This window comes from Aspergillus japonicus, assembly GCF_003184785.1.
Source record: "Aspergillus japonicus CBS 114.51 unplaced genomic scaffold BO86scaffold_24, whole genome shotgun sequence".
NCBI lineage: Eukaryota > Fungi > Ascomycota > Eurotiomycetes > Eurotiales > Aspergillaceae > Aspergillus > Aspergillus japonicus.
The window spans coordinates 138,023-160,710 of record NW_020291661.1 but is presented as its reverse complement, the minus strand read 5'-3'; the positions used below and the strand labels follow the sequence as shown (position 1 = coordinate 160,710).

At 53.4% G+C, this 22,688-nt stretch overlaps 8 protein-coding genes across 8 annotated transcripts; 5 read left to right on the top strand and 3 right to left on the bottom strand.

Annotated features, from left to right (window-relative positions):
- Positions 1–483: 483 nt before the first annotated feature.
- On the bottom strand, positions 484–1,713 carry BO86DRAFT_389268 (dihydrodipicolinate synthase family protein). The gene has a single exon (XM_025672089.1). It carries the CDS (start codon positions 1,549–1,551, stop codon positions 556–558), a length of 996 nt encoding a protein of 331 aa, XP_025527664.1. The 5' UTR covers positions 1,552–1,713; the 3' UTR covers positions 484–555.
- Positions 1,714–1,990: 277 nt separating this feature from the next.
- Positions 1,991–3,877, top strand: BO86DRAFT_92336 (uncharacterized protein). The gene is made up of 2 exons (XM_025677808.1): positions 1,991–2,459; positions 2,534–3,877. The coding sequence occupies exons 1-2, from the start codon at positions 2,430–2,432 to the stop codon at positions 3,737–3,739; spliced, it is 1,236 nt and encodes a 411-aa protein (XP_025527663.1). The 5' UTR covers positions 1,991–2,429; the 3' UTR covers positions 3,740–3,877.
- A 695-nt stretch (positions 3,878–4,572) lies between these two features.
- BO86DRAFT_279397 (cupin domain-containing protein) lies at positions 4,573–4,968 on the top strand (the record flags this gene model as incomplete). Its single annotated transcript, XM_025667314.1, has 1 exon — positions 4,573–4,968. A coding segment is annotated over one exon (396 nt), but the record flags the coding sequence as incomplete, so codon positions are not given.
- A 936-nt stretch (positions 4,969–5,904) lies between these two features.
- BO86DRAFT_389266 (coiled-coil domain-containing protein) lies at positions 5,905–8,164 on the top strand. Its single transcript, XM_025672088.1, has one exon. The coding sequence runs from the start codon at positions 6,012–6,014 to the stop codon at positions 8,070–8,072; it is 2,061 nt and encodes a 686-aa protein (XP_025527661.1). The 5' UTR covers positions 5,905–6,011; the 3' UTR covers positions 8,073–8,164.
- Positions 8,165–9,401: 1,237 nt separating this feature from the next.
- On the bottom strand, positions 9,402–13,096 carry BO86DRAFT_430218 (glycoside hydrolase; the record flags this gene model as incomplete). The annotated part of the gene is made up of 6 exons (XM_025675688.1): positions 9,402–10,126; positions 10,232–12,118; positions 12,183–12,325; positions 12,412–12,687; positions 12,748–12,933; positions 12,996–13,096. Coding segments are annotated over 6 exons (3,318 nt in total), but the record flags the coding sequence as incomplete, so codon positions are not given.
- Positions 13,097–16,328: 3,232 nt separating this feature from the next.
- BO86DRAFT_362321 (uncharacterized protein) lies at positions 16,329–17,542 on the top strand (the record flags this gene model as incomplete). Its single annotated transcript, XM_025669911.1, has 2 exons — positions 16,329–17,190; positions 17,422–17,542. Exons 1-2 carry the CDS (start codon positions 16,349–16,351, stop codon positions 17,540–17,542), a joined length of 963 nt encoding a protein of 320 aa, XP_025527659.1. The 5' UTR covers positions 16,329–16,348.
- Positions 17,543–17,816: 274 nt separating this feature from the next.
- Positions 17,817–19,662, top strand: BO86DRAFT_389265 (ankyrin repeat domain-containing protein). The gene has a single exon (XM_025672087.1). The coding sequence runs from the start codon at positions 17,844–17,846 to the stop codon at positions 19,632–19,634; it is 1,791 nt and encodes a 596-aa protein (XP_025527658.1). The 5' UTR covers positions 17,817–17,843; the 3' UTR covers positions 19,635–19,662.
- Positions 19,663–19,803: 141 nt separating this feature from the next.
- Positions 19,804–21,978, bottom strand: BO86DRAFT_399599 (uncharacterized protein; the record flags this gene model as incomplete). The annotated part of the gene is made up of 2 exons (XM_025673645.1): positions 19,804–20,755; positions 20,816–21,978. 2 exons carry the CDS (start codon positions 21,976–21,978, stop codon positions 19,804–19,806), a joined length of 2,115 nt encoding a protein of 704 aa, XP_025527657.1.
- Between the last annotated feature and the right edge of the window lie 710 nt (positions 21,979–22,688).

Genomic DNA, 22,688 nt, shown 5'->3' with positions numbered 1-22,688 from the left:
TAAAGTTCAATAACCTCGCCGTAGTTGCAGGAACGAGGCGATGGGCGACAGACTCCGCTCATGTGGATCCAGTCTCTCGAATAATGGGGGTTGTGCTCTATAAGCACATTTTCGAGAAGTTCTCCAGTCGAAAACCATTACGGAAACCCGCCTATTGATACTGCGCTCAAGCACGCATCAATCCTCGAATCATTCGCCAGTTCATATTCAATCACAATCACCGTCGTTAACATGGCGTAGAAACAGTCAATAGACCCATCGGGCTGAAGTGGGGAGGAAGCCCATCGTCTGCAGGTCCAAGGTCCTTGGACCGTTTATTTAGATTGCGAGAAGCGCACGTATGGGGTTTAACGAGAGGGACTGTAACCAGGAGGTATCCACAGACTTGGCCAGGCTGGGGCAACGTTTACCCTGCCTGCCTGGCCAGACTGACTCCTTCACCGCCAGTAATTCCCTATCGTTGAACAGGCACGCCAACAACGGATCAAACATGAGCTGCATCTGCATTTTTACTCTAGGAAATATGTACACCTCTCAGGGCTTTCTATAATCTACTTAGAGTACCTTCTCCACCTCTGCCATCTTACCCATTACCTCCTGCACGGTGACCTTAGCCCCCTGGGCAGGCTCCTCGTACGGGGTGCGAGGCTTCAATTTCTCCTCCGCGCCCTCAATCCCAGCTGCCACCGCCGAGAAGATGGCCGTGGCATACTTGGTGGACGCGATGCCGCTCTTGCACGGCGACTCGGCCAACGCCGCCTGCCGCTGCAACGCCAACGCCTCGTCGACCTTGCCCTCCACGTACAGCCGGTAGACCCGCGCGGCGGTCTTGGGGAAGACATTCGCGAAGGCCGCAATGCACCCGGCCGACCCGACGGCCAGCCCCGCCAGCAGGAAGTCGGACTGTCCGCCGAACACGGCAAACTGGTCCTGGGAAAAGGTGGCCGCCAGCCGGGTGATCTTGCCCACGGACGCGCAGGTCAATTTCACGCCGACCACGTTCGAGACGCCCGAGGGGCTCTGCGCCGCGGACTCGCGGACAATCGCCGTGATGGTCTCGGAATCGAGATCCACGCCGTTGCACACGCCGGGGAAGTTGTACACCACGACGGGGAGGGCGGATTGTCGGGCGACGTCGGCGAAGAACCGCTTCACGACGGCGGGCGTGGTCGCTTTGCCGAAGTAGGCCGGGGGCAGCACCAGCAGGTAGTTGGCCCCCGCGGCAGCCGCGTCGGAGGCGAGCTCGAGGACTTGTTTGGTGGAGTGGGCGCCCACGCCAGCCATGAGCGGGAAATCAGGCCCCACGGCTTCGCGGGCGGCGGCAATGCATTGGTATCGTTCCTCGCGCGTAAGGAGGAAAGCTTCGGAGTTGGTGCCAAGGATGACGAGCCCGGCCAGACCAGTCGTCGACAGATATTTATAGTATTGCTTCTGGGCGACCAAATCAATGGTGTCGGTCGCGTGATCGAAGAAGGTCACGGCTGGACACCAGACACCGGCTGGGGGGATATGGGGCTGGGCGGTCACGCTGGGGGTGGAAGTGGAGCCCATGTTGACGTCAATCTGCTCAATTCTGTGGAAATCGGAAACGACTCAAAAGACGGCGATGATGATGATGATGATGATGAAACTTTGCTGATTCTCATTTTGGAGGAATTGCAGCGCATTAGTGGCTTAAGTAGTGAGTGATGGTGAATGCGGGGGGGGGGAGGGAGGGAAAAGAATCCGGTCGGGATCCGATACCGAGTTCTTATCAGCGGGGAGAGATTCCGAGTATGTACAATACGTAGAGAGAGGATAGGGAAGGAAAGGAGGAGATAATGGATAAGTTAAGAGAGGGGAGACTAGTCCAGCAGGAAAATCCGGGGTAAGGCAGGATAGTACCTTTCTACATCTCCCTCACTTCTAGAGAAACCCCTTGAATCTTCTTTCCCCTTCATTTCCCCCCAACTTTTTTTTTTTCCTTTTTTCCTTTTCTCCTTTTCTTCTCAAATTTTCCTCCCCGTGACCTCCATCCATGGCACTTGTTGAGCGCGTCACGTCACTTGACCCATGAGTCGGATCGACAATGATGGTCTCATCGCCGAATCAGGGCCGGTTATTGGCTCACACCGCCGTTGGTCACGACGAGCTTCCTCTTGGGGATTCTCATTACGTCTTCAAAAAGACTGCAGGCTGCAAGGCCAGCAGCCACTGGCCTAGGCATGAATAATGAGAATTCGAATATGCCTCATATTCCCCTTCTCCTTCATTCCATTTACGAGGATTCATTCCATTTCGTCCATTTCGTCCACTTGTTCCACAAATACCCCGCATAGAAAGGGGGTTCAATGCGTTTCCACCTCTTGTTCCCCAGATATTTAACTGCCAATGCCCCAGCCCCATGGTACTGGTGGATGTGATGAGAACAAACACAGACATTAGACACCATGCAAGCACCGCAAGAGATTTACGATCTGGTAAGTGATGTGATGTGATGCGATGCACCCCAGGCGAGTCAAGCTGAATGCTAAGTGCAATCAATGCCTCATAGATCGTGTCCTTTGTGGATGACGTCGATAGCCGGCCGTGGGCCGCTTCGACGCGACAACACCAGATTCAATCCGACGAGCTTCGACACCAGCTCGCGACATTACGCCTCGTCAACCGCGCCTTCTGTCGCAGTGCCTCCCCGCGACTGTTCCGACACCTCCGCGTGGTCGCCAAATCCGCTCAGTCCAAGACCTCCGAATCGCCGCTTGTAGGCCTCGTAGAGCTCTCCCACGGCCCCTATGCCGACTACGTGCGCCAACTCGACATCGGCCTCGAGGACACGGAGCACTCGGAAGAGTTCTGCGCGATGTTCCTGGAAGATCTGGCGGGGGTTCTGCCCTCCTGCCTGTGCCGGCTGCCCAAACTCAAGGCGCTTGATTTCCAGGGGGTTCCCGGCTCGTTACCCGAGGCGACGACCCGAGACTTTGTCAACACCGTCATCAGCAGCCTCCGCTATGTGCCACTGCCGAACTTAACCGAGCTGGACATTGCCTTCCCCATCACCCACGATTTCGCCCAATTCTTTCCCCACAAGACCATCAGCTCCAGCGCCTTGCGCATCTCCACCGAACACATCCTGGAGCGTCTCCACCACCTGGGCCTCCGCATCACCGCCTCCCCCACCGAGCACACGCAGCCACAACAACATGAATCCCCCTCTCCGCCGCCCGCCGCGACCGCACATAACCCCGGCTTGTCGAATCAGACCCATGCACACTGGCTCTACAAGATGATCCGGCACGCCAGCAACCTGAAGTCGCTCGCCATCGCCAGCGCAGACACCCTGGATCTGGACGGGGCTTCGTTCAGCCGCGCCCTCCGCCTGGAATCCATCCAGCTGCGCCGGGTGTCCATCTCGTCCTACAAGCTGCTGTCGCTGGTCGAACAATGCAAGGACTCCATCCGACACATCGAGCTCCATCAGGTCAAGCTGAACTCGGGCGAGTGGCAACATGTGCTGTCGCGCATGACGCATCTGCCCGGGCTGGTGAGCTTCGTGATCAAGTCGTGCGGATACTCGTCGACGGGCGCGGGGGCCACCTACTACAACCCGCATGGCGCGTCCGGGGCAGTGATGAAGACGACGAACTCGACGGAGATCCTGGCGCTGGGCGCCTTGCACCGTCGGGTCCACGAGAACCGGGTGAACTGCGGGCTGGCCCCGTTCCGCGAGACGGAATTCCGCCGGAGATTGAAGAGTATTTGAGGGTTTGCAGGTTTTGACAACAGTACATTAGCATCAGCATCTGTGGCATAGTTTGTGCATCTGCATTAATGGGTATGGGTATGACAAAAAGAATGATTAGCAATGAAAATAGTCGAGATAGTTGAAATATGACTGGACTTACATATCACAACTGCCTCACTCAGATTCCTACCCAGTATCTCCTTTTCTCCTTTTCTCGATCATGAATAGTGAGAATCGAAATAAAGACGAGGACAGCCGTTAAGCCACGTCACAAGTGCATGCACAAATAATTCACCCACCTGGCAGGATCTTCTTGCTCATACATAGTAACTAGTTACTAGGTAGTTACTCAGCATCCGCCAGCTCACCATGCAGCCACGTCCAGCCATCATTGGCAGTCATACTGCACATCATGCAGATCATGCGGGAGGAGAATTGGGTATCATGGAAGGTGGTACCTTACCCCGCGGAATTATTCCCCGGGTGTAGCTTCCTTCCCCTCCATACTTCAGTATACCTGTGCAACCCAACAACTTCATCTTGTCCCGAGTCATCTTCCACTACTCCCTCCTCTCTCTCCTCCTCAATATATCCCAAACCTCACATAAGAATATACCACCAGCACCAACAGACCACCCTCACTCAAACCATATCCAAAACCAAAGAAAAACAACCGCAAAATGACCAACCCCCCCAAAGAAACCCCCAGCACCCCCAACACCCCCAGCCCCCTCCCAAACTACACCCGCCACATAACCACGCACTCCACCACCACCACCGCCAACCAAAAACCAGTGGCAACAGTCCACTCTACCACCCCGGGCACCTGGACGGCCGTCGAAGGCACCACCTTCGCCTTCAGCGTCGCCTACACCACCTCCGCCTTCCCGGCGACCCTCACCGCCGACGCCGACATCCGCGCCCACGAGGCGCTCCTCGCAACCAACAGCCTCGGGCTGGTCAACCCCGGCGGCACGGTCTGCCGGGTGGTCGACTTCGCCCCGGGCAAGCCGCCGCTGATGCACCGCACCCGCAGCCTGGACTACGGGATCGTGCTGGAGGGGGAGATCGAGATGGTGCTGGACTCCGGGGAGACGCGGCGCCTCACGCGGGGCGATATCGCCGTGCAGCGCGGTACGATGCACGCGTGGCGGAATCCCCATCCGACGCAGTGGACGCGGATGGTGTTTGTGTTGCAGGATTGCGAGGTGGTGGAGGTTGGTGGGGTGGTGTTGGGGGAGGATTTGGGGGGCGCGGGGGAGATTTTGCCTTCGGAGGGGGGGACGCGTTGATGCAGTGGCTGTAGGGGTGAAGAGGTAGGGGATGGGCAGAGGAGGGAGGGAGAGAGAGGAGGGGGACTTAGATTGTGTTTAGGCGGCGGAGGGCAGCTGGCATCATGACGATGCAAATTCTTTTACTACTATTACCACAATGCTACCTCTTCTGCTGGTGGAGTTGATGAATTTACTACACCCGTGTGGCTTCTTGAACACTTTCAAGCACCTTTATAAGTCAGCAGAGTAGCAAGGCCTCTCCAAGTATCTGTTTGGAGTAAATAGGGTAGCAAAGCCCGTACTAGATATCTTTGGAACTAGGCAGAGTAATAAAGCTACTCTAAAGCCCGGTGTGGAGTCAAAGGAGTAGGATAAATATGTTATGTTCAGAGCAGCTGCAAATTGTAAGTATTCTATATAGTCTGTGATAGGATTTTGTACTATTATTGATGTGATATAGGAGTTGATAGAAACCATGCACTAGAGTTAGTAGTATGTAGTAAAGGAACAGCGTCAATATTTACTAGTTCACTCGCTTAGAAGATGCTTGGAAATAGGTTTAACTACTGCTCCACCTACAAAAGTATAGGAACGCTTTGCTACTCCACTTTACTTAGAGATGTTGCGTAGAAGGATGTCTACGATGGTCCTTGAATTCCTCGTAGGGAGCCAGTAATGGAAGCTGTGTTTGAGGGATGGCGGCGCCGTAAATCCGCATTGTGGTAGGTCCTATGTCTGGGTTGTAACGTGCTCAGCCCTATGCCATCCGGACATACAGGCGGATATCTCCCCCGAGCCCTACCCCACCAAAATGCTCATCATGACATAGATGGCCTGACTCCTCTCATAGCAAAGAGCCTCTTCTCGTGCTTTGTAATTGCCAACCCCTCTCTCATCCCACTGTCCCTACCCACTTCGGCCGTTTCATCTTCTATCATCCAACACCCCGTCCACTTTCTCACCAGAACCAACCAACTCTCAAGACAAGCCAAGCAAGTACCTGCAAAGAGTCCATCATGTCTGTCCCATCCATGGCCATCTTGGCCTCCAAAACCCCGATTATCCCCTCTTCACCTCGTGTGCACCGTGCAAGCGTACGGAGAAAACACCCAGGTGATGAGGATCTCGTCTCCCCCCGCCTGATCCCACTCGACAACCCCAAGGGACCTGCCGATGAGCCTCCCAGCCAGAACATGGGTATCTTCTCCGGTTCAGTCCAGCAACCCAGCAAGGAAGAGCTGGATAATGCGGTGCGAAAAGCCATCGAGGAGATAGCCGCTCTCCAGAGGCACGACACTACACCAGCCGTAGCAGCAGCAGCCGCAGTGCCTGCCACTAAAAAAAGCTCCCTGCTCTCGAGCATCGAGCGGTACGAGGAAGATGATCTCGACGATGTCTTTGATGACCTCATCCAGACGGGGTGGGGTTATTCTAGCTGCAGCGATGACTTGTCCGAGGACCAGATTTGGGATGACGAAGAAGACTCGACGACATCACAGGCCATGGGTAGCTCATTATGCACGAGCTCTATCGTGGAGACAGACCTTGATAACTTGACGCATGAGGCGCTTCAAGATCATCAATATGAGTGCGATGCGGATGCAAGGTCGGCCTATGGGGCTCACAGGACCCAGTCGTACGTCCACACAATGCCTGCCCCTGCGCCGTACCCGTACATCAGCCCCTCTCCCTGGGCTAGATTTCTCAGCGAGAAGGCGGAAATCCATCGCGCCAGGGAGGTGATGCTTCGGAATTATGAACAATATGAGTTGGGGGAGGAGAAAAGGCGAATCCAGCGAGCGATCCAAAGTCGGTCACACGTCCACACAACGGCATCGCCTACGCCGTCCACCGGCCCTTCTCCCTCTAGCCGCTCTCTCGAAGAGGAGACGGGAGTTCATCGTTTGCGGCAGGAGATGCTTCGGAATAATCATCAATATGAGTTGAGGGAGGAGAAAAGGCGAATCCAGCGAGCGATCCAAAGCTGGTCACACGTCCACACAACGGCATCGCCTACGCCGTCCACCGGCCCTTCTCCCCCCAGCCGCTCTTTCGCAGAAGAATTTCTGTTCCACCTCGCAAATATAAATGCCAAGCAGGACCAGATCATGGCCGCTCAGCGCAGCTGGCCCATCTCCGAGCGTCAGAAGGCCTTGCTCAACGCTCAGCAGGCCCTGCTTACAGAGCAGCAGGCTCTTCTTGACGACCAGAAGGTCATGATCGCCGACCAGCAGGCTTTACTTGCTGACCAGAAGACCTTACTGTTTGACCAGCTGGCCTTGCTCGCCGACCAGCAGGGCATGATCACGAGCCAAGAGGCCGTAATAAGGGCGTTGGAGAGCCAGCAGGATTCGAATCTGGCCATCGATCCACCCATGTTGGCACCGCCGCCCTCGACAAACAGCACCAGACCTAGCACCAGCGCTCCGACCAGAGTCCCAACACCCTCCAACATCTACAACAGCTACCAAGTCCCTGAAAGTTGCTTGTGTCGCCCTCCTGCCTCCACAGCAGCAAAGACCTGTCCCGCAAGGGCCCTCTGCACAAAACGCTGGGAACCCTACGTCTCAGAGAGGGAGCAGCATGGCATTGACAACTCCGGCTCTGACCCAGACTACAAGTACTACAAGAACTACTGGGACTACGACTACTACGACGACTGGAACTACGACGATTACGACTACATCTCCAATTACAACAACGACGACGACGACAACTACTTCGACTGCTCTTCTTTCCAAGAGCCAGAGGAAGAAATCAACAACACCCCTAACGACGGGGAGTACGTCATCATCAAAAACAAAGCCAATAATGCTAACGAAAACAGCAGCAACGCCAACAACAGCAACCTCCCCAAGAGGCCAGTAAACCCACTGCCATTGGCACCTGCCATGGGCTGCTTCTTCATACTGGGATGCTTTCTCCTCTACACCCTGGTCACCACCTCCTACCTAGACCTTGTCTCGAGGCTGTGCCACCTCATCTCTCGCCGTCCTTCTCCTGGGTTCCAACTACTGTGGGCGGTTCTGAGCTACGGGTACCTGATGTTGATCCGGGATTATCCTCCCCATGTTTAGTCATATTTACGTGTCTAGAAGAGCAAGAAGACATTTGTTAGAGCGACGGTCTCGACGGACTAGATCGGTTGGATTTGATTGGCTGATGGTTGCGTTTATGCTTTCTGTTTAGCTTCTAGCGAATTGGACTTTGTGTTCTATTGATTTTTGACAATCGATGTGGATAGCTCGTAGAAAGATATCATGAGAATACTAGCTATTATCTCTTTGATACTGCATGTTCACTTGATCGGTACAGATGTAGCAGGTCCGGCACAACACGGTAGGTTTTGAATCTATAGCTAAGTTGGGAGGGACGGTCACTGTAAGGCAGAGAGCCATGCGTGTAAAGTTCTAGATTGATGACTACAGACCTGGCAGTAGTGGCACCCTAGACATCTAGATTAAAATCCCGCTTTAGTATAAGGTACCTAGTCACTTCCAATACAAGAGCGTGAAGCGGAGCGACGATGCGACAAATAATGAAAGGCAGTCGAGCCTACAAGCACGTGACTTTGGTCCCGCGGGCTCTGAATCACCCATGCATGATCACAGCTAGACCTCAAGTCTCGGCCACTTGTCTTTTCGCGAGCGATATCAATTCCTTCAGTAGAAAAATTCCTGAGAAATGACTGGATTGGGCACCACATCTACGTTTATCTGTGGTTATCGTGACTCTGCTACGTCCTGTAATCAATCAGTCACCGAGTCAGCAAGGAAAGGGGGCCTTCTATACTTCACGCGAGGTTACGATATCGTGTTGTGTGATAATTAGGGATGGATATGCGAATAGGTCGCAGAGAGAAAGAAAGGCAGGGTTTGAGTACTATCTGCTGGTGGCTGGAGGAATTGTTATGTCTCCCATGTGAGAAGCGAGGAAGACCCCGGCAATCAGACACGAAGCACCGTGTTAAGACTCTTGCACTAATTTATGCTGGTACCAGAAATGAATGAGGCTCCGGTCACTGAAGCTAAAAGACTTATAGGCAAGTACAGTACCTATGAGGAGATAGCTAGCTATGTTGAAAGAGGGGGTGGTTACGGATCACTAGAGTCGAAGCATTTTGGCACACCGTGCGGTATCACAGCACAATCTCGAAGAACAAGCACCAGCCTTAGAGTCATCCCTTCAAGTGATCGTCATCAAGGTCAATCAATACCAAGGAAAGGACGGTTTGGAAAAAGAAAAACATACAACAGAGGGGGTTCGCTGGTGGTCAGTGGACCCCAAGTACCATACGCGGTGCCTCGTAATAGTCATTTAGAAAGTACACTCTCTTGGTCCGCTTGAGATTGGGGAAACACAGCAGAGAAAGGTGTGCAGCTGATACGATTTCACTCGAACACTAGCTAAGGCGGGGGAATAGCAGGAATATGTACGTCAGTAGTCAGCCCGTCAGGACCGATAATCCAGCTGTCAGCTGTATACACACTCGGAGGATTGATCGCGGTAATCCAATCCGCGTCAATCTCATTGTTGGTCGTACTAAGGTCGGGATAGACAAGCCGCCAGGCGTCTGAATCCAGATACGTCTCTCTCAGGTTGATTCCCCATGTCTGCAATTCGGCACCCCAGGTACGGGCCGTGGGAGTCAGGCTGGTACGGCCGATATCCCAGTGGGCGTTGCCGGAGCAGTAGAATGCGCTGGACCGGCTAGTACTGGACCCCGAATCGTACTGAACGCGCAGGTTATTGCCGGCGGTGACGGTATACCGGCCGTGGTACACTCGGATGGACGCGGTGCGTGAGTAGGTCGCAGTTGCGCCCCCTTCAGTGATGGAAACAAAAGGATGGACATTGGAATCCACCCCGCGCTCGTCGAAGTGCAGATGGAAGATGACCCACTGGTCTGCTCCAGTGCCGTCCGTCATATCGCGATACTGGTCGTACGTGCTGTCGCCCACCGTTCCCACTTCGGGGCCGATCCAGTAAGCCAGTTCCAGGATCACCCCCGGGACAATGTAAGGGTTGTCTCTCGCGTTCCGTGCCTGATACTCCAACCAGCGTGCGTAGTTGAGAGGGAGAGTACCGGCATTGACTGCTTCTAGAATGCTCTTCATTCCAGGGGACTTTACTCTTTGCTTTTGCTCACCGCCTGGTATTAATAACGAGATCATCTGGTTAGCTAAGGGCAAGAACTCCTGAGTGGAAGTGGGTTAAATATGATGGGAGAAATCACCTATGCCGTTGATATGTCGCTTACTCCCTTCTAGCCGGGGTAGCAACAACTCCCCGTGCAATGACCGCTTGGTCGACGTGGAGCTACCACTGCTACCATCACTGCTCGCACCGTCGTCATCATTGAGCGTGCAGAGTTCGTTCATCGCGAGTTCGACCTCTTCAATGTCCGAGGCCGCACTGATCGGATCCCGAAGCATATCCGTGAGCCACGCGGTGATATCTTGCCCCGCACTGGCAAAGGTGGCGAGAAAAGGGGCCAGAGTGGCGTATTGCAGAGTGGTGGAATAGTAGCCTGCAAATTCCTCATCCCAGACTTGTCGTAGCGCTGCCACAGCAAAGTCACTTGTACTGGAGCTGAATAGAAGCCCTACCCACTTAATCAACTCCTGCCACTGGGCCGAACTACAGGTTCTTCCGAGAATGATCTCTCGCTTCTTCTTAGTGATGGTGCCATCCTCTTCACTGTAGAAATAGTCCATGCCCGGCACGCTCAGCTCCTCGTCAAAGCAATAGGGGTTCTCCATATAGCCCCTCAGTAGCGTGACAAACTCCGCGTATTGCCAGCCGATCCAGCTGGCGTAGGGGTCGCTGGGAGTGGTAGTGGTGGTTGTGGTCGTGGTCTTGCCTCCGCAGCAGTAGGCCTGCATGTTGTACCCGCAGCTTCCGGCCTCCATCCCAAGACGGATATAATCGGTAGGACACGAGGTCTCACAGTAGTAAGACTCCGGTCCAATGACCGTAGTTTCTTTGTTGTACCACTTGCAATCAGTGAATTCGTCGGGGATTTCCGTGCAGCAGTAGCTTTTGCGTCCCGAGCTGCAGGTTTGCTCGCCACCAGCCCCATTACTGTCTGCGAACAAAAAATGGGGATAGTCGTCGGGGCAGGTATGATTCTTGCCAGGCGAAGCACACGTTGGCGAACTGCCGACCCACTTGCACTTGGAGTAGGCTTTGGTAGAGGAGGTCACGGTACAGCAGGCACTCTGGTGACTCGTCCGGCAGCCTTCGCTCAGGGAGCCCACCTCGGTCTCCCCATCCTTGCAACCAGCCGTGCAGAAGCCGGTATTGTGGAATCCACGCCATCTGCAAGTGGGAAAATCCGTGTCACTGGCCGGACAGCAGAACTTGTGCTCCCGGCTTGGTGAGCAGCCGGTGGTGTCGGTCATAGTCAACTTAGTCCCATCACGCGGGACTTCCTTAAATCCGCTGGGGCACTCGTCTCCGCAGTTGGTCCAACGACATTGGCTCAAGGTATCACGAGTCGTGCTGGTGGTAGTGGTTTCGATATCGGACAGCGACTGGATCTTGACAGGCTGCATGATCTCCACCCCCAGACCAGACATGAGGGCCTTGGACCAGGTCCCATTGGTGTCGTCCTGGGTGGCCGCCCAGACCATGACCCCAGATATACACTGGCCTTTGAGCCACTCGCTCTTCAGCTTCCAAGTATCTTCGTCATCGTAAGAGACCCACTGATTCTCCCAGTTGATGGCTTTTACAGCGGCATCCTTGTAAAGCGTCGGGGCCAGGCCGTTGGCACTGATGATATTCATAATCTCCGGGTTGAGTAGCACCCCGGCAGTTATCGAACAGTTGCCAGCATTGCCACCAGAGACAAATCTACATCCAGGCTCCGAGCAGCTCGCCTCTGTGAGAGTAAAGCTACGGCCGTAGTACGCCATGCCCACTACCACCTTGCTAGAGTCGATGTCGTTGCGCCAAAGCAGGTCGAGCGTGGTCTGCAACTCGGTCATGTTTGTGTGAGCATTGATATATGGGCCAGTCCATTGGCTGTCTTCATCCCAGGTCCCATGCAGGTCATAGGCCATAATGTTGAACCAGTCCACATATTTCGACAGGCTCACAATATCGAAATGTTGCATATCTGGAAGGTATTAAGATCAAAGTAGCTTGGGCCTAGCGTGGGGCGGCTGGATAGCTTCACATACAATAGTAACTGGATGGCAGAGTGATACTAATTCCCTTATCTGATCCTGTTCCTGAGAAGCTACTCTGCATGCTCTTAAGGAAACTGGGGAAATTGTTGTAATCATCCGATCGGCCACCGCGGTCTGCTTCGACCGGGTATTCCCTACCTCCGGGAAACCATGGTCAACACAAAAGAAATAGTAGTATAATAGAGGTGGCGGGGGAGAGAAAAGGGAGTTAATGGCGTACCAGTCAATATCGACACCATCGAAGCCATATGTGCCCATGAATGAGATCAGCGAGGCGAAGAAGGCCTTTTGGTCAGCCTCGGAAGCCGCCAGATCGGAGAATGTATAGTGAGTGGACTCGTCGGCATCACTGAATGACCACCCTCCCAGCGATAGCCAAATCTGCAGGTTCGGTTGGATTAATTTGAGCGAACCAATCTCCTGCAGGAGGGTTGCCTCAGTTTCGTCCGTGGCTTGAACCGCAAATGTGGTGGGATCAATAGTACCGAAGGCAAAACTGTTGACAACAATGATTCTAGTTACCATGTGATACATATAGAATATATGAAGTTCTTACTTGACGTGTGTATAAACTCCATAGGGGATCTCGGTAGGGCGAAGAACGTCGCAGGCACGCGAGGACATGGCATAGGCCTCATAATAGCCAATGATCCGAGACACATTTTGGCTTGAGGCATCGCACGATGGTCTGGTGACGGTAGTATCGCCACAGAACTCGCTCGTTGTACCACAGAAGCCATACCTGGTATCAATCAACAATCGAAACAATAACTGCACTCATACACAAGGGGGGTTTCAACGTACGAACTGCAGCAGACGTTCAGAGGACATGTGCTGGCATTGACATAAGCTGAGCCCCAGTTGTCAGGGTCACATTCCGCTTTGGCATCACAGCTAGCTGTACAATTTCCCGGACTAGTGCATCAGTCGTTTAGTATCTCTGATTAATCTGTAATAATAGAGAAGGTTATGGACGAACCCGCAGAAGGTTGGGCCCATGCCACATACTCCGGACTTGCCACAGCATCCGAGCGTACAGGGATTGGCTTCACTGCAGCTCTGCTGGACAGACTGGCCTGTCAGGGCTAGCAATACACCCAGCCACGCGAGCAACGAAGTTAGATGCATGGTGGAATGGGGGTGGATGAAATGAGGCAGAACAGCGAGAGGCGACAGCGGCTCTTTAACTGCGTGCCATTGCAGCGAGCTCCGGCCCTTGACATAAACATTCTCCCCTACCCCTTTTCTTTCGAAAAATCCTGCCGTGCGTTATTAAATCTTCATATTCTGAGCCCACGAGCTGTGCCTGACTAGTGCTCGGCTAGTACTGAAGTTTGGTGTGTAAGATGGTGTGGGAACTCCAGAAAGAATATTATAGGCCTTCATTGGTCATGGCCCGTACTTTGATGTGACTGAAAGCTCTTACACTAGTACGATATGACTTTTGAATTTGGATAGTGGAGTGATGCTTCATGAAAGGGGTAATTAATGAAATTGGTGGGAAAACATTCATAAGCCCATTTACCCCCACCGGCTGTTCTGCTCGTAATATAGGGCGTTGTGAATATAAGAGGCAGACTGGCGGACGATATACCAAAACAACAAGATCTCTGTCTTTTATAATTTAAGTATCTAACTGGTCGTAACATCAAGAAGATTTATTGGTGAACATTTTGTTGAGTAGTCCATGATTCTTTTGAGACATTTGGGTTGTAGTCCGAAGTCGATTCTAATGGGCTGAACAAGGGCTGCACAGTACAACAAGTTGGTTTAGCAATCATCATGTAATAAAAACTGTGCTATGTGGGTAACAGCTGGGACGAGAACTATAGTAACCGGAACAGGCATGTCGAGACATAACTCAGATGTAAAAAGACCCTCTTGCAGGGCGCTTGTCGGGTCTTAGCTCCTCGGTTGAGGAAGAAGTGGCGTTCACCAGGGCTACAGAGTAATAAGGGCCGTTTCATTCTTCATTTTCGGATCGGCGCGGCAATGACACTTCCCGAACCGTAGTGCCGTCCGTCCGTGCAAAAATCGGTCACCGCTGATATTACTGTACAGTACTTTGTGGAGATCCTTTCTCGACACGAAGGCATAACCAACTGCCGACTCCCACAGAACTGTTGTATATAAACGAGATGAAGTGCTTGGCCCTGTTCGATAACAAGATTTGTTACTGTCTAATAGAGGCTAACGAGGAGACAAATTCTTTCCTCTTGCAGTGCGCAAGTGGATGAACAAGCCCTGTATTTAGTGGGTCTCCACATATACTCGAGTAGATATAGTAGTTCGATCTAGGGAACGGGGCTAAGCTCCGGCCAAGACCCTAGACCCTTGGGCGAGTTGACTATTTGCGCACTAATTGCCACACGGCCATCGGAAGTTCCAACCGGATCTCTCCTTTGCTGTCCGGCGTCTCCACCATAATTTCACATACCACTTGAATAGCAGTAGTACGTACTGATTCCTCCGAGCCCCGATGGCCGGACCTTTCCGATAATGCAGGCCGCCGTATTACAGCCCCTGAGCCCCCTAATACGGGTTTCGTACCGTCTTAGCGACAAGACGAGACATAAGAACCTTTGTTGAGTTACGGACAAAAGAAGTAAAAGAGAGGAATCTCTGCTGCTTTCTCACACGGACTTCGTCGCTCTCGCAGTCCTGTCCGGGTTAGCCAGTCACCATGCGCTCGTCTGGTTTCATTAATGCTTTCGCTTTGTCGTCTCTGTTGGTGCAGGTCACTCTCGGGCATTACTCCCGGGGGCATGGCAACTACGCTCACTCTCATCTGCATACGCAGCAAGCACGCGACTCCGAATCTAGTTCATTTCAACTGGTTCCCAGCCAGTCTTTCAGCAGTTCCAGTCTCCCTCAGAGCTGTCAAGATGCCCTGTATGACAACTTGCAGTGCGACAGCTATGTGTCGACGCTCGGGAGACCAGTCTGGCATGGTGGTCTAAATGACTCGGTCCTGACTGACGCGGTATGCTCAACTCAATGCGGCCAGTCTCTTTCCAGCTTCCATGACAATGTCGTGGCACAGTGCGGTGCAGATGCAACTATTGCAGAGGGAATCCCGGCTCTGTCGGTGATCGACAGTATCTGGTCAGGCTGGAATGAAACATGCTTGAAAAATGACAACGGCACTTACTGTAACGGTATGTCTGCTCTAGCAAGAATAAGATAATAAAAAGCCTATATAACAATAGCTCACTGTCATCAGATGTTATCGATTCATGGGACTCGGTATCGAATCTTACCGATGTGCCGGTGGCAGATATTTGCGACGATTGCTGGATTCGAAAATTGGAGTTGATGCAGCAGTCACCGTATTCGGCTTACAGCACCCCTTACGAGACTATGCTCAATTATTCGATTTCGGGTACGTCTACTTCTTTCGGTGCTCGAAGTTTCATGTCGATATGGTGTGGCTGACTGATATAATTCTGACAGTTTGCAACCTTAAGGGCGTGGAAACACAGCCGACTCCGGGAGGCCTTGAGATTCCTGCGGCCAATGCCACCTGCTCAACGGACAATTGGTACACAGTTCAAACTGGGGACACCTGCGATTCCATCTCCATAGCCCATTCTATCTCCTCTTCAACCCTGTATCAAATCAATCCCACCCTGTACAATTGCAGTGACCCGATGGTGGGGTTGGACCTGTGTCTGCCTCTGGCATGTGAAGATATCTACGAGGTCGTTGCTGGTGATAATTGCTCATCGATTGCCGTCACCGCGGGCATTTCGTGGATGAAACTGATCTCCTATAACGGCATGGTAGACAGTGCTTGCTCAAACGTCGCCGATACCGCCCTCCTGGGCGGAGTGCGATGCGTCTCCCCTCCTGGGGGCACTTTCAACTTGACAGTCTCGTCTAATTCAAGTTCCGCCTCGGGCGTAGACGGACAGGGTGGCTCTGGATCAGGCTATGGTACCAGCTTCGTCGCCTTGCCAAGCGACGTTACTCTGGCTGAAGGGACCACTACCGACTGTGGCGACTATTACACCGTGGTGTCGGGAGACACCTGCGTGTCGCTCTTGGCGGAGGCCAACACGCCGTTCAATTTATTTATGGCTGCAAATCCGTCCATCACATCCGCCGCGGTCTGTGACGATGAACTGACAGTTGGTGTGACCTACTGTATTCATCCCATGAGCGGCTTCAATACAACAAGCGTGAGTGGTAACCTGACCGTCTCCACCAATGGATTGTGTGGGAACGGGACTACCTGTCTGGGCTCGTTGTTTGGAGACTGCTGTTCCATCTCTGGGTATTGTGGCAGCACTTCCGACTACTGCACGGCCGGAATCTGCGATGCGACCCATGGCCTATGTGTCTCAGGTAACCCTGTCTCGCTAGACGGCCTCTGTGCATCCCAGTCGTCAACCAACGCGACTTGTGCTGGAAGTGAGTTTGGATTTTGCTGCTCGGTTGACGGTTATTGCGGTAGTACCTCTGACTATTGTGGCTACAAAACATGTCAGAGAGAGTTTGGAAGCTGTGATGAAGCTCCTTCAGTCAGCTCTGACGGATTGTGCGGTGCCCTCTCATCAGTTAACGCCACATGTGCCGGTAGCACATTTGGCGACTGTTGTTCGATTCATGGATATTGTGGCAGCGCGTCCGACTACTGTGCCTACAATAGCTGCCAGTCGGCATTTGGCTCCTGCGATGCTGGTTCCACAATCAGCGACGATGGCCTCTGCGGGGCTCTCTCGTCTTCTAATGCTACCTGTGCTGGAAGTACCTTTGGCGACTGCTGTTCGATTGACGGCTACTGTGGCAGCACGTCTGACTACTGTGCCTATGATAGTTGTCAGTCAGTGTTTGGAACTTGTGATCCCGGCCCTACCGTCAGTTCAGATGGGCTTTGCGGCGCCCTTTCATCTACCAACGCTACTTGTGCGGGTAGCACCTTCGGGAGCTGTTGTTCAGTTAATGGCTACTGTGGAAGCACCGACGAGTACTGCGGCATCGGGACCTGCGACTCTGCGTTTGGTAACTGTGATACGGTGACTGTGAGTCCAGACGGACTGTGCGGCTCCATGTCTTCTGTCAACGCAAGCTGTGCGGGCAGTCAGTTTGGGGATTGTTGCTCGATGAGCGGCTACTGTGGCAGTACAGATGCATACTGCGGAATCGGCCAGTGCCAGTCTGCATTTGGTAGCTGCGACGAGCTGCCAATCAGCTCGGACGGTCTTTGTGGATTCATGACCTCGAACAGCGCAACGTGTCTGGGCAGTCAGTTTGGCGACTGCTGCTCGGTGAACGGATACTGTGGTAGCTCAGATGCTTACTGCGCAGCGGTGAATTGCTTGACTGAGTATGGCAGCTGCTTAGCTTGAGTGAGTAAAAAGTGGCTTGGAATGTCTACTTTTCACACAGATGAAGATGATGGTGGGTGTCAGTCAACCTTGGTCAGGCTTTCTTCTCAGGAAGAGGAGGGAGCCTCTGCCACTGTACAGCATGCACAGTACTCGGTATCAAGTTTGTAACATACTGTATCACGTGTATTATTTCCCGCCCGCCGTGTATCATCAGTGCAGTGCCTGCTCTAGTATAAATTCCAGCAAAGTCCTTTCCTCTTTCCTCCCCTTTTTCCCCTCATCCACCCCCCCACACTTACTTCGTCTTCGCCATCTTGCCATGGCCTGCTACCCAAGGATCCCATACCATATTCAGGCAGATCTTAACAGTCAGCTGATGGGATGGACCCGTGTCGGCAACTTCACCGCCGTGGAGAACCTTCTTGATACCCCAGAGGCAACAGATCTTCCCAAGTATGGTCACACGGCGCTCCATGAGGCTCTCAGGTACAAACAACTCGACTTGCTCCGTTACCTGATTACCCGTGGATTTGATGTCAATCAAAAGGGTCCAAACGCATATGGTGAAATATGTCTAAGCCCCCTGCACTTTGCAGCCGAGGGAAACTCCGCCGAAGCGGTGGATATTCTCCTCGACGCTGGGGCTGATGCGACCGTAGACGATTCTGCGGCAGATGGGTCGTCCATGCGCGGCGTTTTCCCGACGGGCGAGGATAAGGGGCCACATACACCGTTCATGGCTGCCGCAGTCTGGGGCTCGGACGTCGCGGTGCAGCGCTTGATTGATCGGCTGCCGCCAGGCACCATCGCGGATCACGAATGGCCCCTGGCTCTGAGTGTAGCCGCGTTGTATCGCCAGCCCAAAACTCTGGCCATCCTCCTCCGTCACTACCCTGCACCGGGGGTGCCACAAGCGATCCTGGACCGGGCTCTGGTAGAGGCTGCTGCCATGGAGGACTACAACGCCGACCTTTCGATATTCATGCCCCTGGCCACGGAATCGTGGCAAAGGGGACTCGAGACCGTCCGGCTCTTGCTCGCCCACGGGGCTCGCCCGAACTCACCATCACAACTCCCCCAGTCCATCTATCGATCCAAGAGGGTCGAGCCCGGACCGATCATCGAAGCAGTTGTTGAAACCTCCATGGGTATGGAGATGCTTCGGATGCTCCTGGACCACGGCCTGGAGCTTCCCAAGCCCCCCTCCGCCGGGAGAGAGGGAGAACCCAGCCTCTTCGCCCGCGCAGTAGACAACGGAAACCCCGATCTGATCCATTTCTTCTATGAGCATCAAGCAGCCGTGCTGGATATAAACGAGGAACTTCCAGAGACGCACCTTTGGACAGGCGGGTCCCTGCTGCATGCCGCTGCGAAGAACGGCCGTCTAGAGACGGTCCAGTTCCTGCTGGACCACGGAGCAGACCCTCTTCAGCTGAACGGACAGGGATGGCTCCCCATCCACCAAGCGTGCCAGCAACGTCATTTCGCGGTGATTGAACTACTGTGGCCGTGCAGCAGCAGCTCGCCCACCATACCCGATCTGGCCAACTACCGCACACAGGATGGAAACACCGCATTCCACCTTGCCCACTGCTGGGGCACCGCCGACGATCCAGAGGTCGAGGCGCTTAGTATACGCCTCTTTTACTTCTTCAAGGACAAAGGTGCCGATCTCAGTAGTCTGGATTCCCATGGAAAAAGCATCCTCCACTATATTCCATTCTTTAATAGGAAGCGGTTCTGCGCCATGATGGAGGCAGGTGTACAGCTGCGACCGGATTCCCAGGGCCAGACAGAGCTTCACCTCACTATGCGCAGACCGGACTGGGAACTACGTGATGTAAGATTTCTGTTAACGCAGGGTGCCACTAAGGATATCAACGCGCAGGACAACAAGGGCCGTACCCCGCTGTACTTCTACCTGGAGTGTCATCGTTATAATCCAGACCAAAAGCACACCGACCGACAAATCCGGTCGGTGGTTCTGGATTTCTTAATGGAGGCTGGGGCGGATGCAGATATCCCTGCGGCATCGGGGAAGACTGCTAGGGAGGTCGCAGAGGCCAAGGGATTTCTGTATGATTTTGATAAATGGAAAGCTACAGTGTAACTCTGCATATAAGTTTAGATTAATAAGAGCAATTTTCTATCTTTACAAATACAACTACCAGCACGTCTAATTATAATTAGTTGATTTAAGTTTTAGATTAAAAGAGGCCACGCGATACGATCAGTGACCCGATTATCCAGAAACTTATATTGCTGAGTCCAGTAGAATACTAATGTTGGTATTTGTTCACCGCGCAGCAGTACCAAGGTAGGTAGCCTTGGAAATGACTGCCCAGACATGTTGCTCTCTGCGGCGTCGTGCGCCCCGCTCCCTCACAGTCGGGGCTCGATGAATCTGAGACCTGCGAGACCTCTAACCCACCGTCAATGATATCATCACCGTTATCGGCTTTTCTTTTGCCCTCTGACTGATGCTCTTCCGCCAGCACATCCGGCAGCCAGATGATCTCGACCTTGAATGACCCGGTCTCAGACTCCTGCCCCATAAGGCCCGAGGTATACCCTTTCAAGAAGTCCGGCACTGATGGCTGGACCACAGCAGCACCGGGAAGATTCGCTCGTTTCTCAGGGAATGAAGCACAGCGGTGACATAAGACCGAATAAGGCTCGATCAGCATCTGATCACAATCAGAAGCACCCGGAAGTTTTACAGGCGGCCCCGCGGGGATGTATTGACGCGTGATCGTGGCCGAGGCATTGCGGTAGATCCCGGCGATCTTCGACAGCTCGACTGCGCGGTCGACGGGGTCGTCTTGTATGACGCAAAGGCCATCAATCCAAAGGTAGTGGATACCGAGCGATGTGGCAATCCCGCACGCATCGCGGTAGAGAAGTGGGAGGTCGGCGACGCGGCCTCCTTTGCTGTAGTGGCTGAAGGTGGACTTGGTGAGCGTCACCGGCATGGGTTGGTGGTCGTCGCGCTGGTCAGTCCAGCTGTAGCTCAGGGCAACGTAGACGGCGGGCCTGCCCGGGGTATCGATCACTTTCCAGCCAGCAGTGCGATCGTCGATAAGCACGAGTCTTCGCGGTCGCTGAATATCGTCCTTCCTTGCCGTGGTGGAAGGCAGCCCTTTCTCAGTGTGCAGGGTGGCTAGTAAATTGTGGGCAAACGCGACCAAGTCCAGATCCTCTTCGGCATTTTTCAAGACATGAGAGTTATACCTGTACAAACGAAGAGAGTCAGCAGATTTTAACAGGGTAGTCAGGATCCTGCCAACTCACCAAGCACACAAGAGAATGAGCTTGACAAAGGGCGTATAGTGCTCTGGGCTCGTTAGAGTTGCAGAGGCGACCTCCGACAGGCGGTGACATTGGGTGTGGATGCGCGAGAACTCAGGCCAGTAGCCAAACACAATATTCCTAAGCTTTCTCTTGGAGGGCCACTGTGCCAGGAGCAGTTGCACCGCCGTGTTGAATGCATGCACCTGCTCATGAGAACTGGTCAGATACTGCCGCAATGTGGATTGCACCACCCGGTGCATTTGTATCGATGAACGGGAGCCCGCGGGTGAGCAGAGTCCACTTTTTAGGGACTCGATTTGGGCCCGGTGGAAGGTCACGTTTGTGATAGGAAAGGCTCTGATAATCGGGCTGCATCGTTGCGCCTGAAGCAGGGTTGACTCGGGGGTGTCATAGGGATCTAGGTAGGAGATCACACTACACAAGCTTTTCGCTTCCGGGGAGAGTTGATCGATATTCAGACAGGCCGTCAGAAGCGTGGTTGACGCGGACTGGAGCCGATGTTGCTTGCGTAGGCGCATCAACCCGGGAAGCTCACTCAAACTTTCCATAACGCCACCTTCAAGGTCATTACGTCGGCTGAGGCGGGGTTGAGACTCGTTCTGCAGTGCTTTGCCAACCATGCGCACTGCAAGCGGGTTGCCCCCGAGCAAATGCACAAGACCAAGGTCCTGGACTTGTTCCCGAGGGAGGCCTGTGATGGCATGAACCAGTTCGCTCACCTCCTCTTCACCGAATGAATTCACGCAAGATTCAACTAGAGAACTGCTTGGAAGGAGATCAGGATCTGTGGACCGACTAGTAACAAGAATGTTGCCATGATCACAGCGTGGAATATACGCTCGTAGGTCTTCCAGATCGTCGGCATCATCAAAGATCAATAGCCAGTCCGACTTGTTTTCTTGCAGCCATGACGTAAGTCTCGCATGACTTTGCAAGTGACTGTCTTTCTTGTGACTTCCTAACAGTTCTAGGGCATCAGCGATCTCATGAAAGGACTGCGCGATACTCTGTCGATGGCTAGCCTGCACCCACATAATTGAACTGAAATGCCGGCCATGATGGTGAACGTACTCCCGGGCAATCGCCGTCTTGCCAATGCCCGGCATCCCAGTCAGAATGGCTGCTCTTTGCTTGGTAAGCATCATTGTTCGTGCTGGTGTTGTTCCTGCCTGATGGCTAAAGTATGCTCGCAGAGATTCCAGGATATCCTGCCGTCCGCAGAAATTGGGAGCTCGGTCGGGCAATCGAATCTGCAATGGTAGAGGCCGACCGGAACTTACCACGAGCGTCTCACTTGAAACCCCATTATCCCAGTTGCGGTTGCTGTAATCTTCATTTCTAGCATCATTGGCGGCATCGGGGCGCCTTTGGCCAGCAGTGTGACTGCAGCTGACCTGGGTATACGACGGCACCGGTGCTGCACGACCAATATTGACTTCCTCGCCTGTTTCAACTGCAGATGGATCCGCTAATTTTCCGATGAAGCTCGACGACTGCAATGTGTTGGTAGGTGGGGGTTCTACGGACTGGTGTGTGTTGCGCATTCACCACTCGATGGGTAAGGCACCGCCTGTGTGATCCCTTCAGGGTTGTCAAGTGAAGGGTGCACATGCAGTCCCTCTGGATGTGCGACAACACTTGCATGTTCAGTAAACAAGCACTCCTGCATTGGATCTACGGAGAGGACATGCGAATTTTCCGCCGATGGAGATATATCCTCCTCGTTTCTACCGCACCTCCCGGCATCTTCATCCGCGATCTTGGGACGAGGCTCCCACTCATTCGCAGCAATCATGTCGAGCTTGCGACGAGATGTGGAGCAGACGCGAATGGAAGGTTATCTCTTCGAACC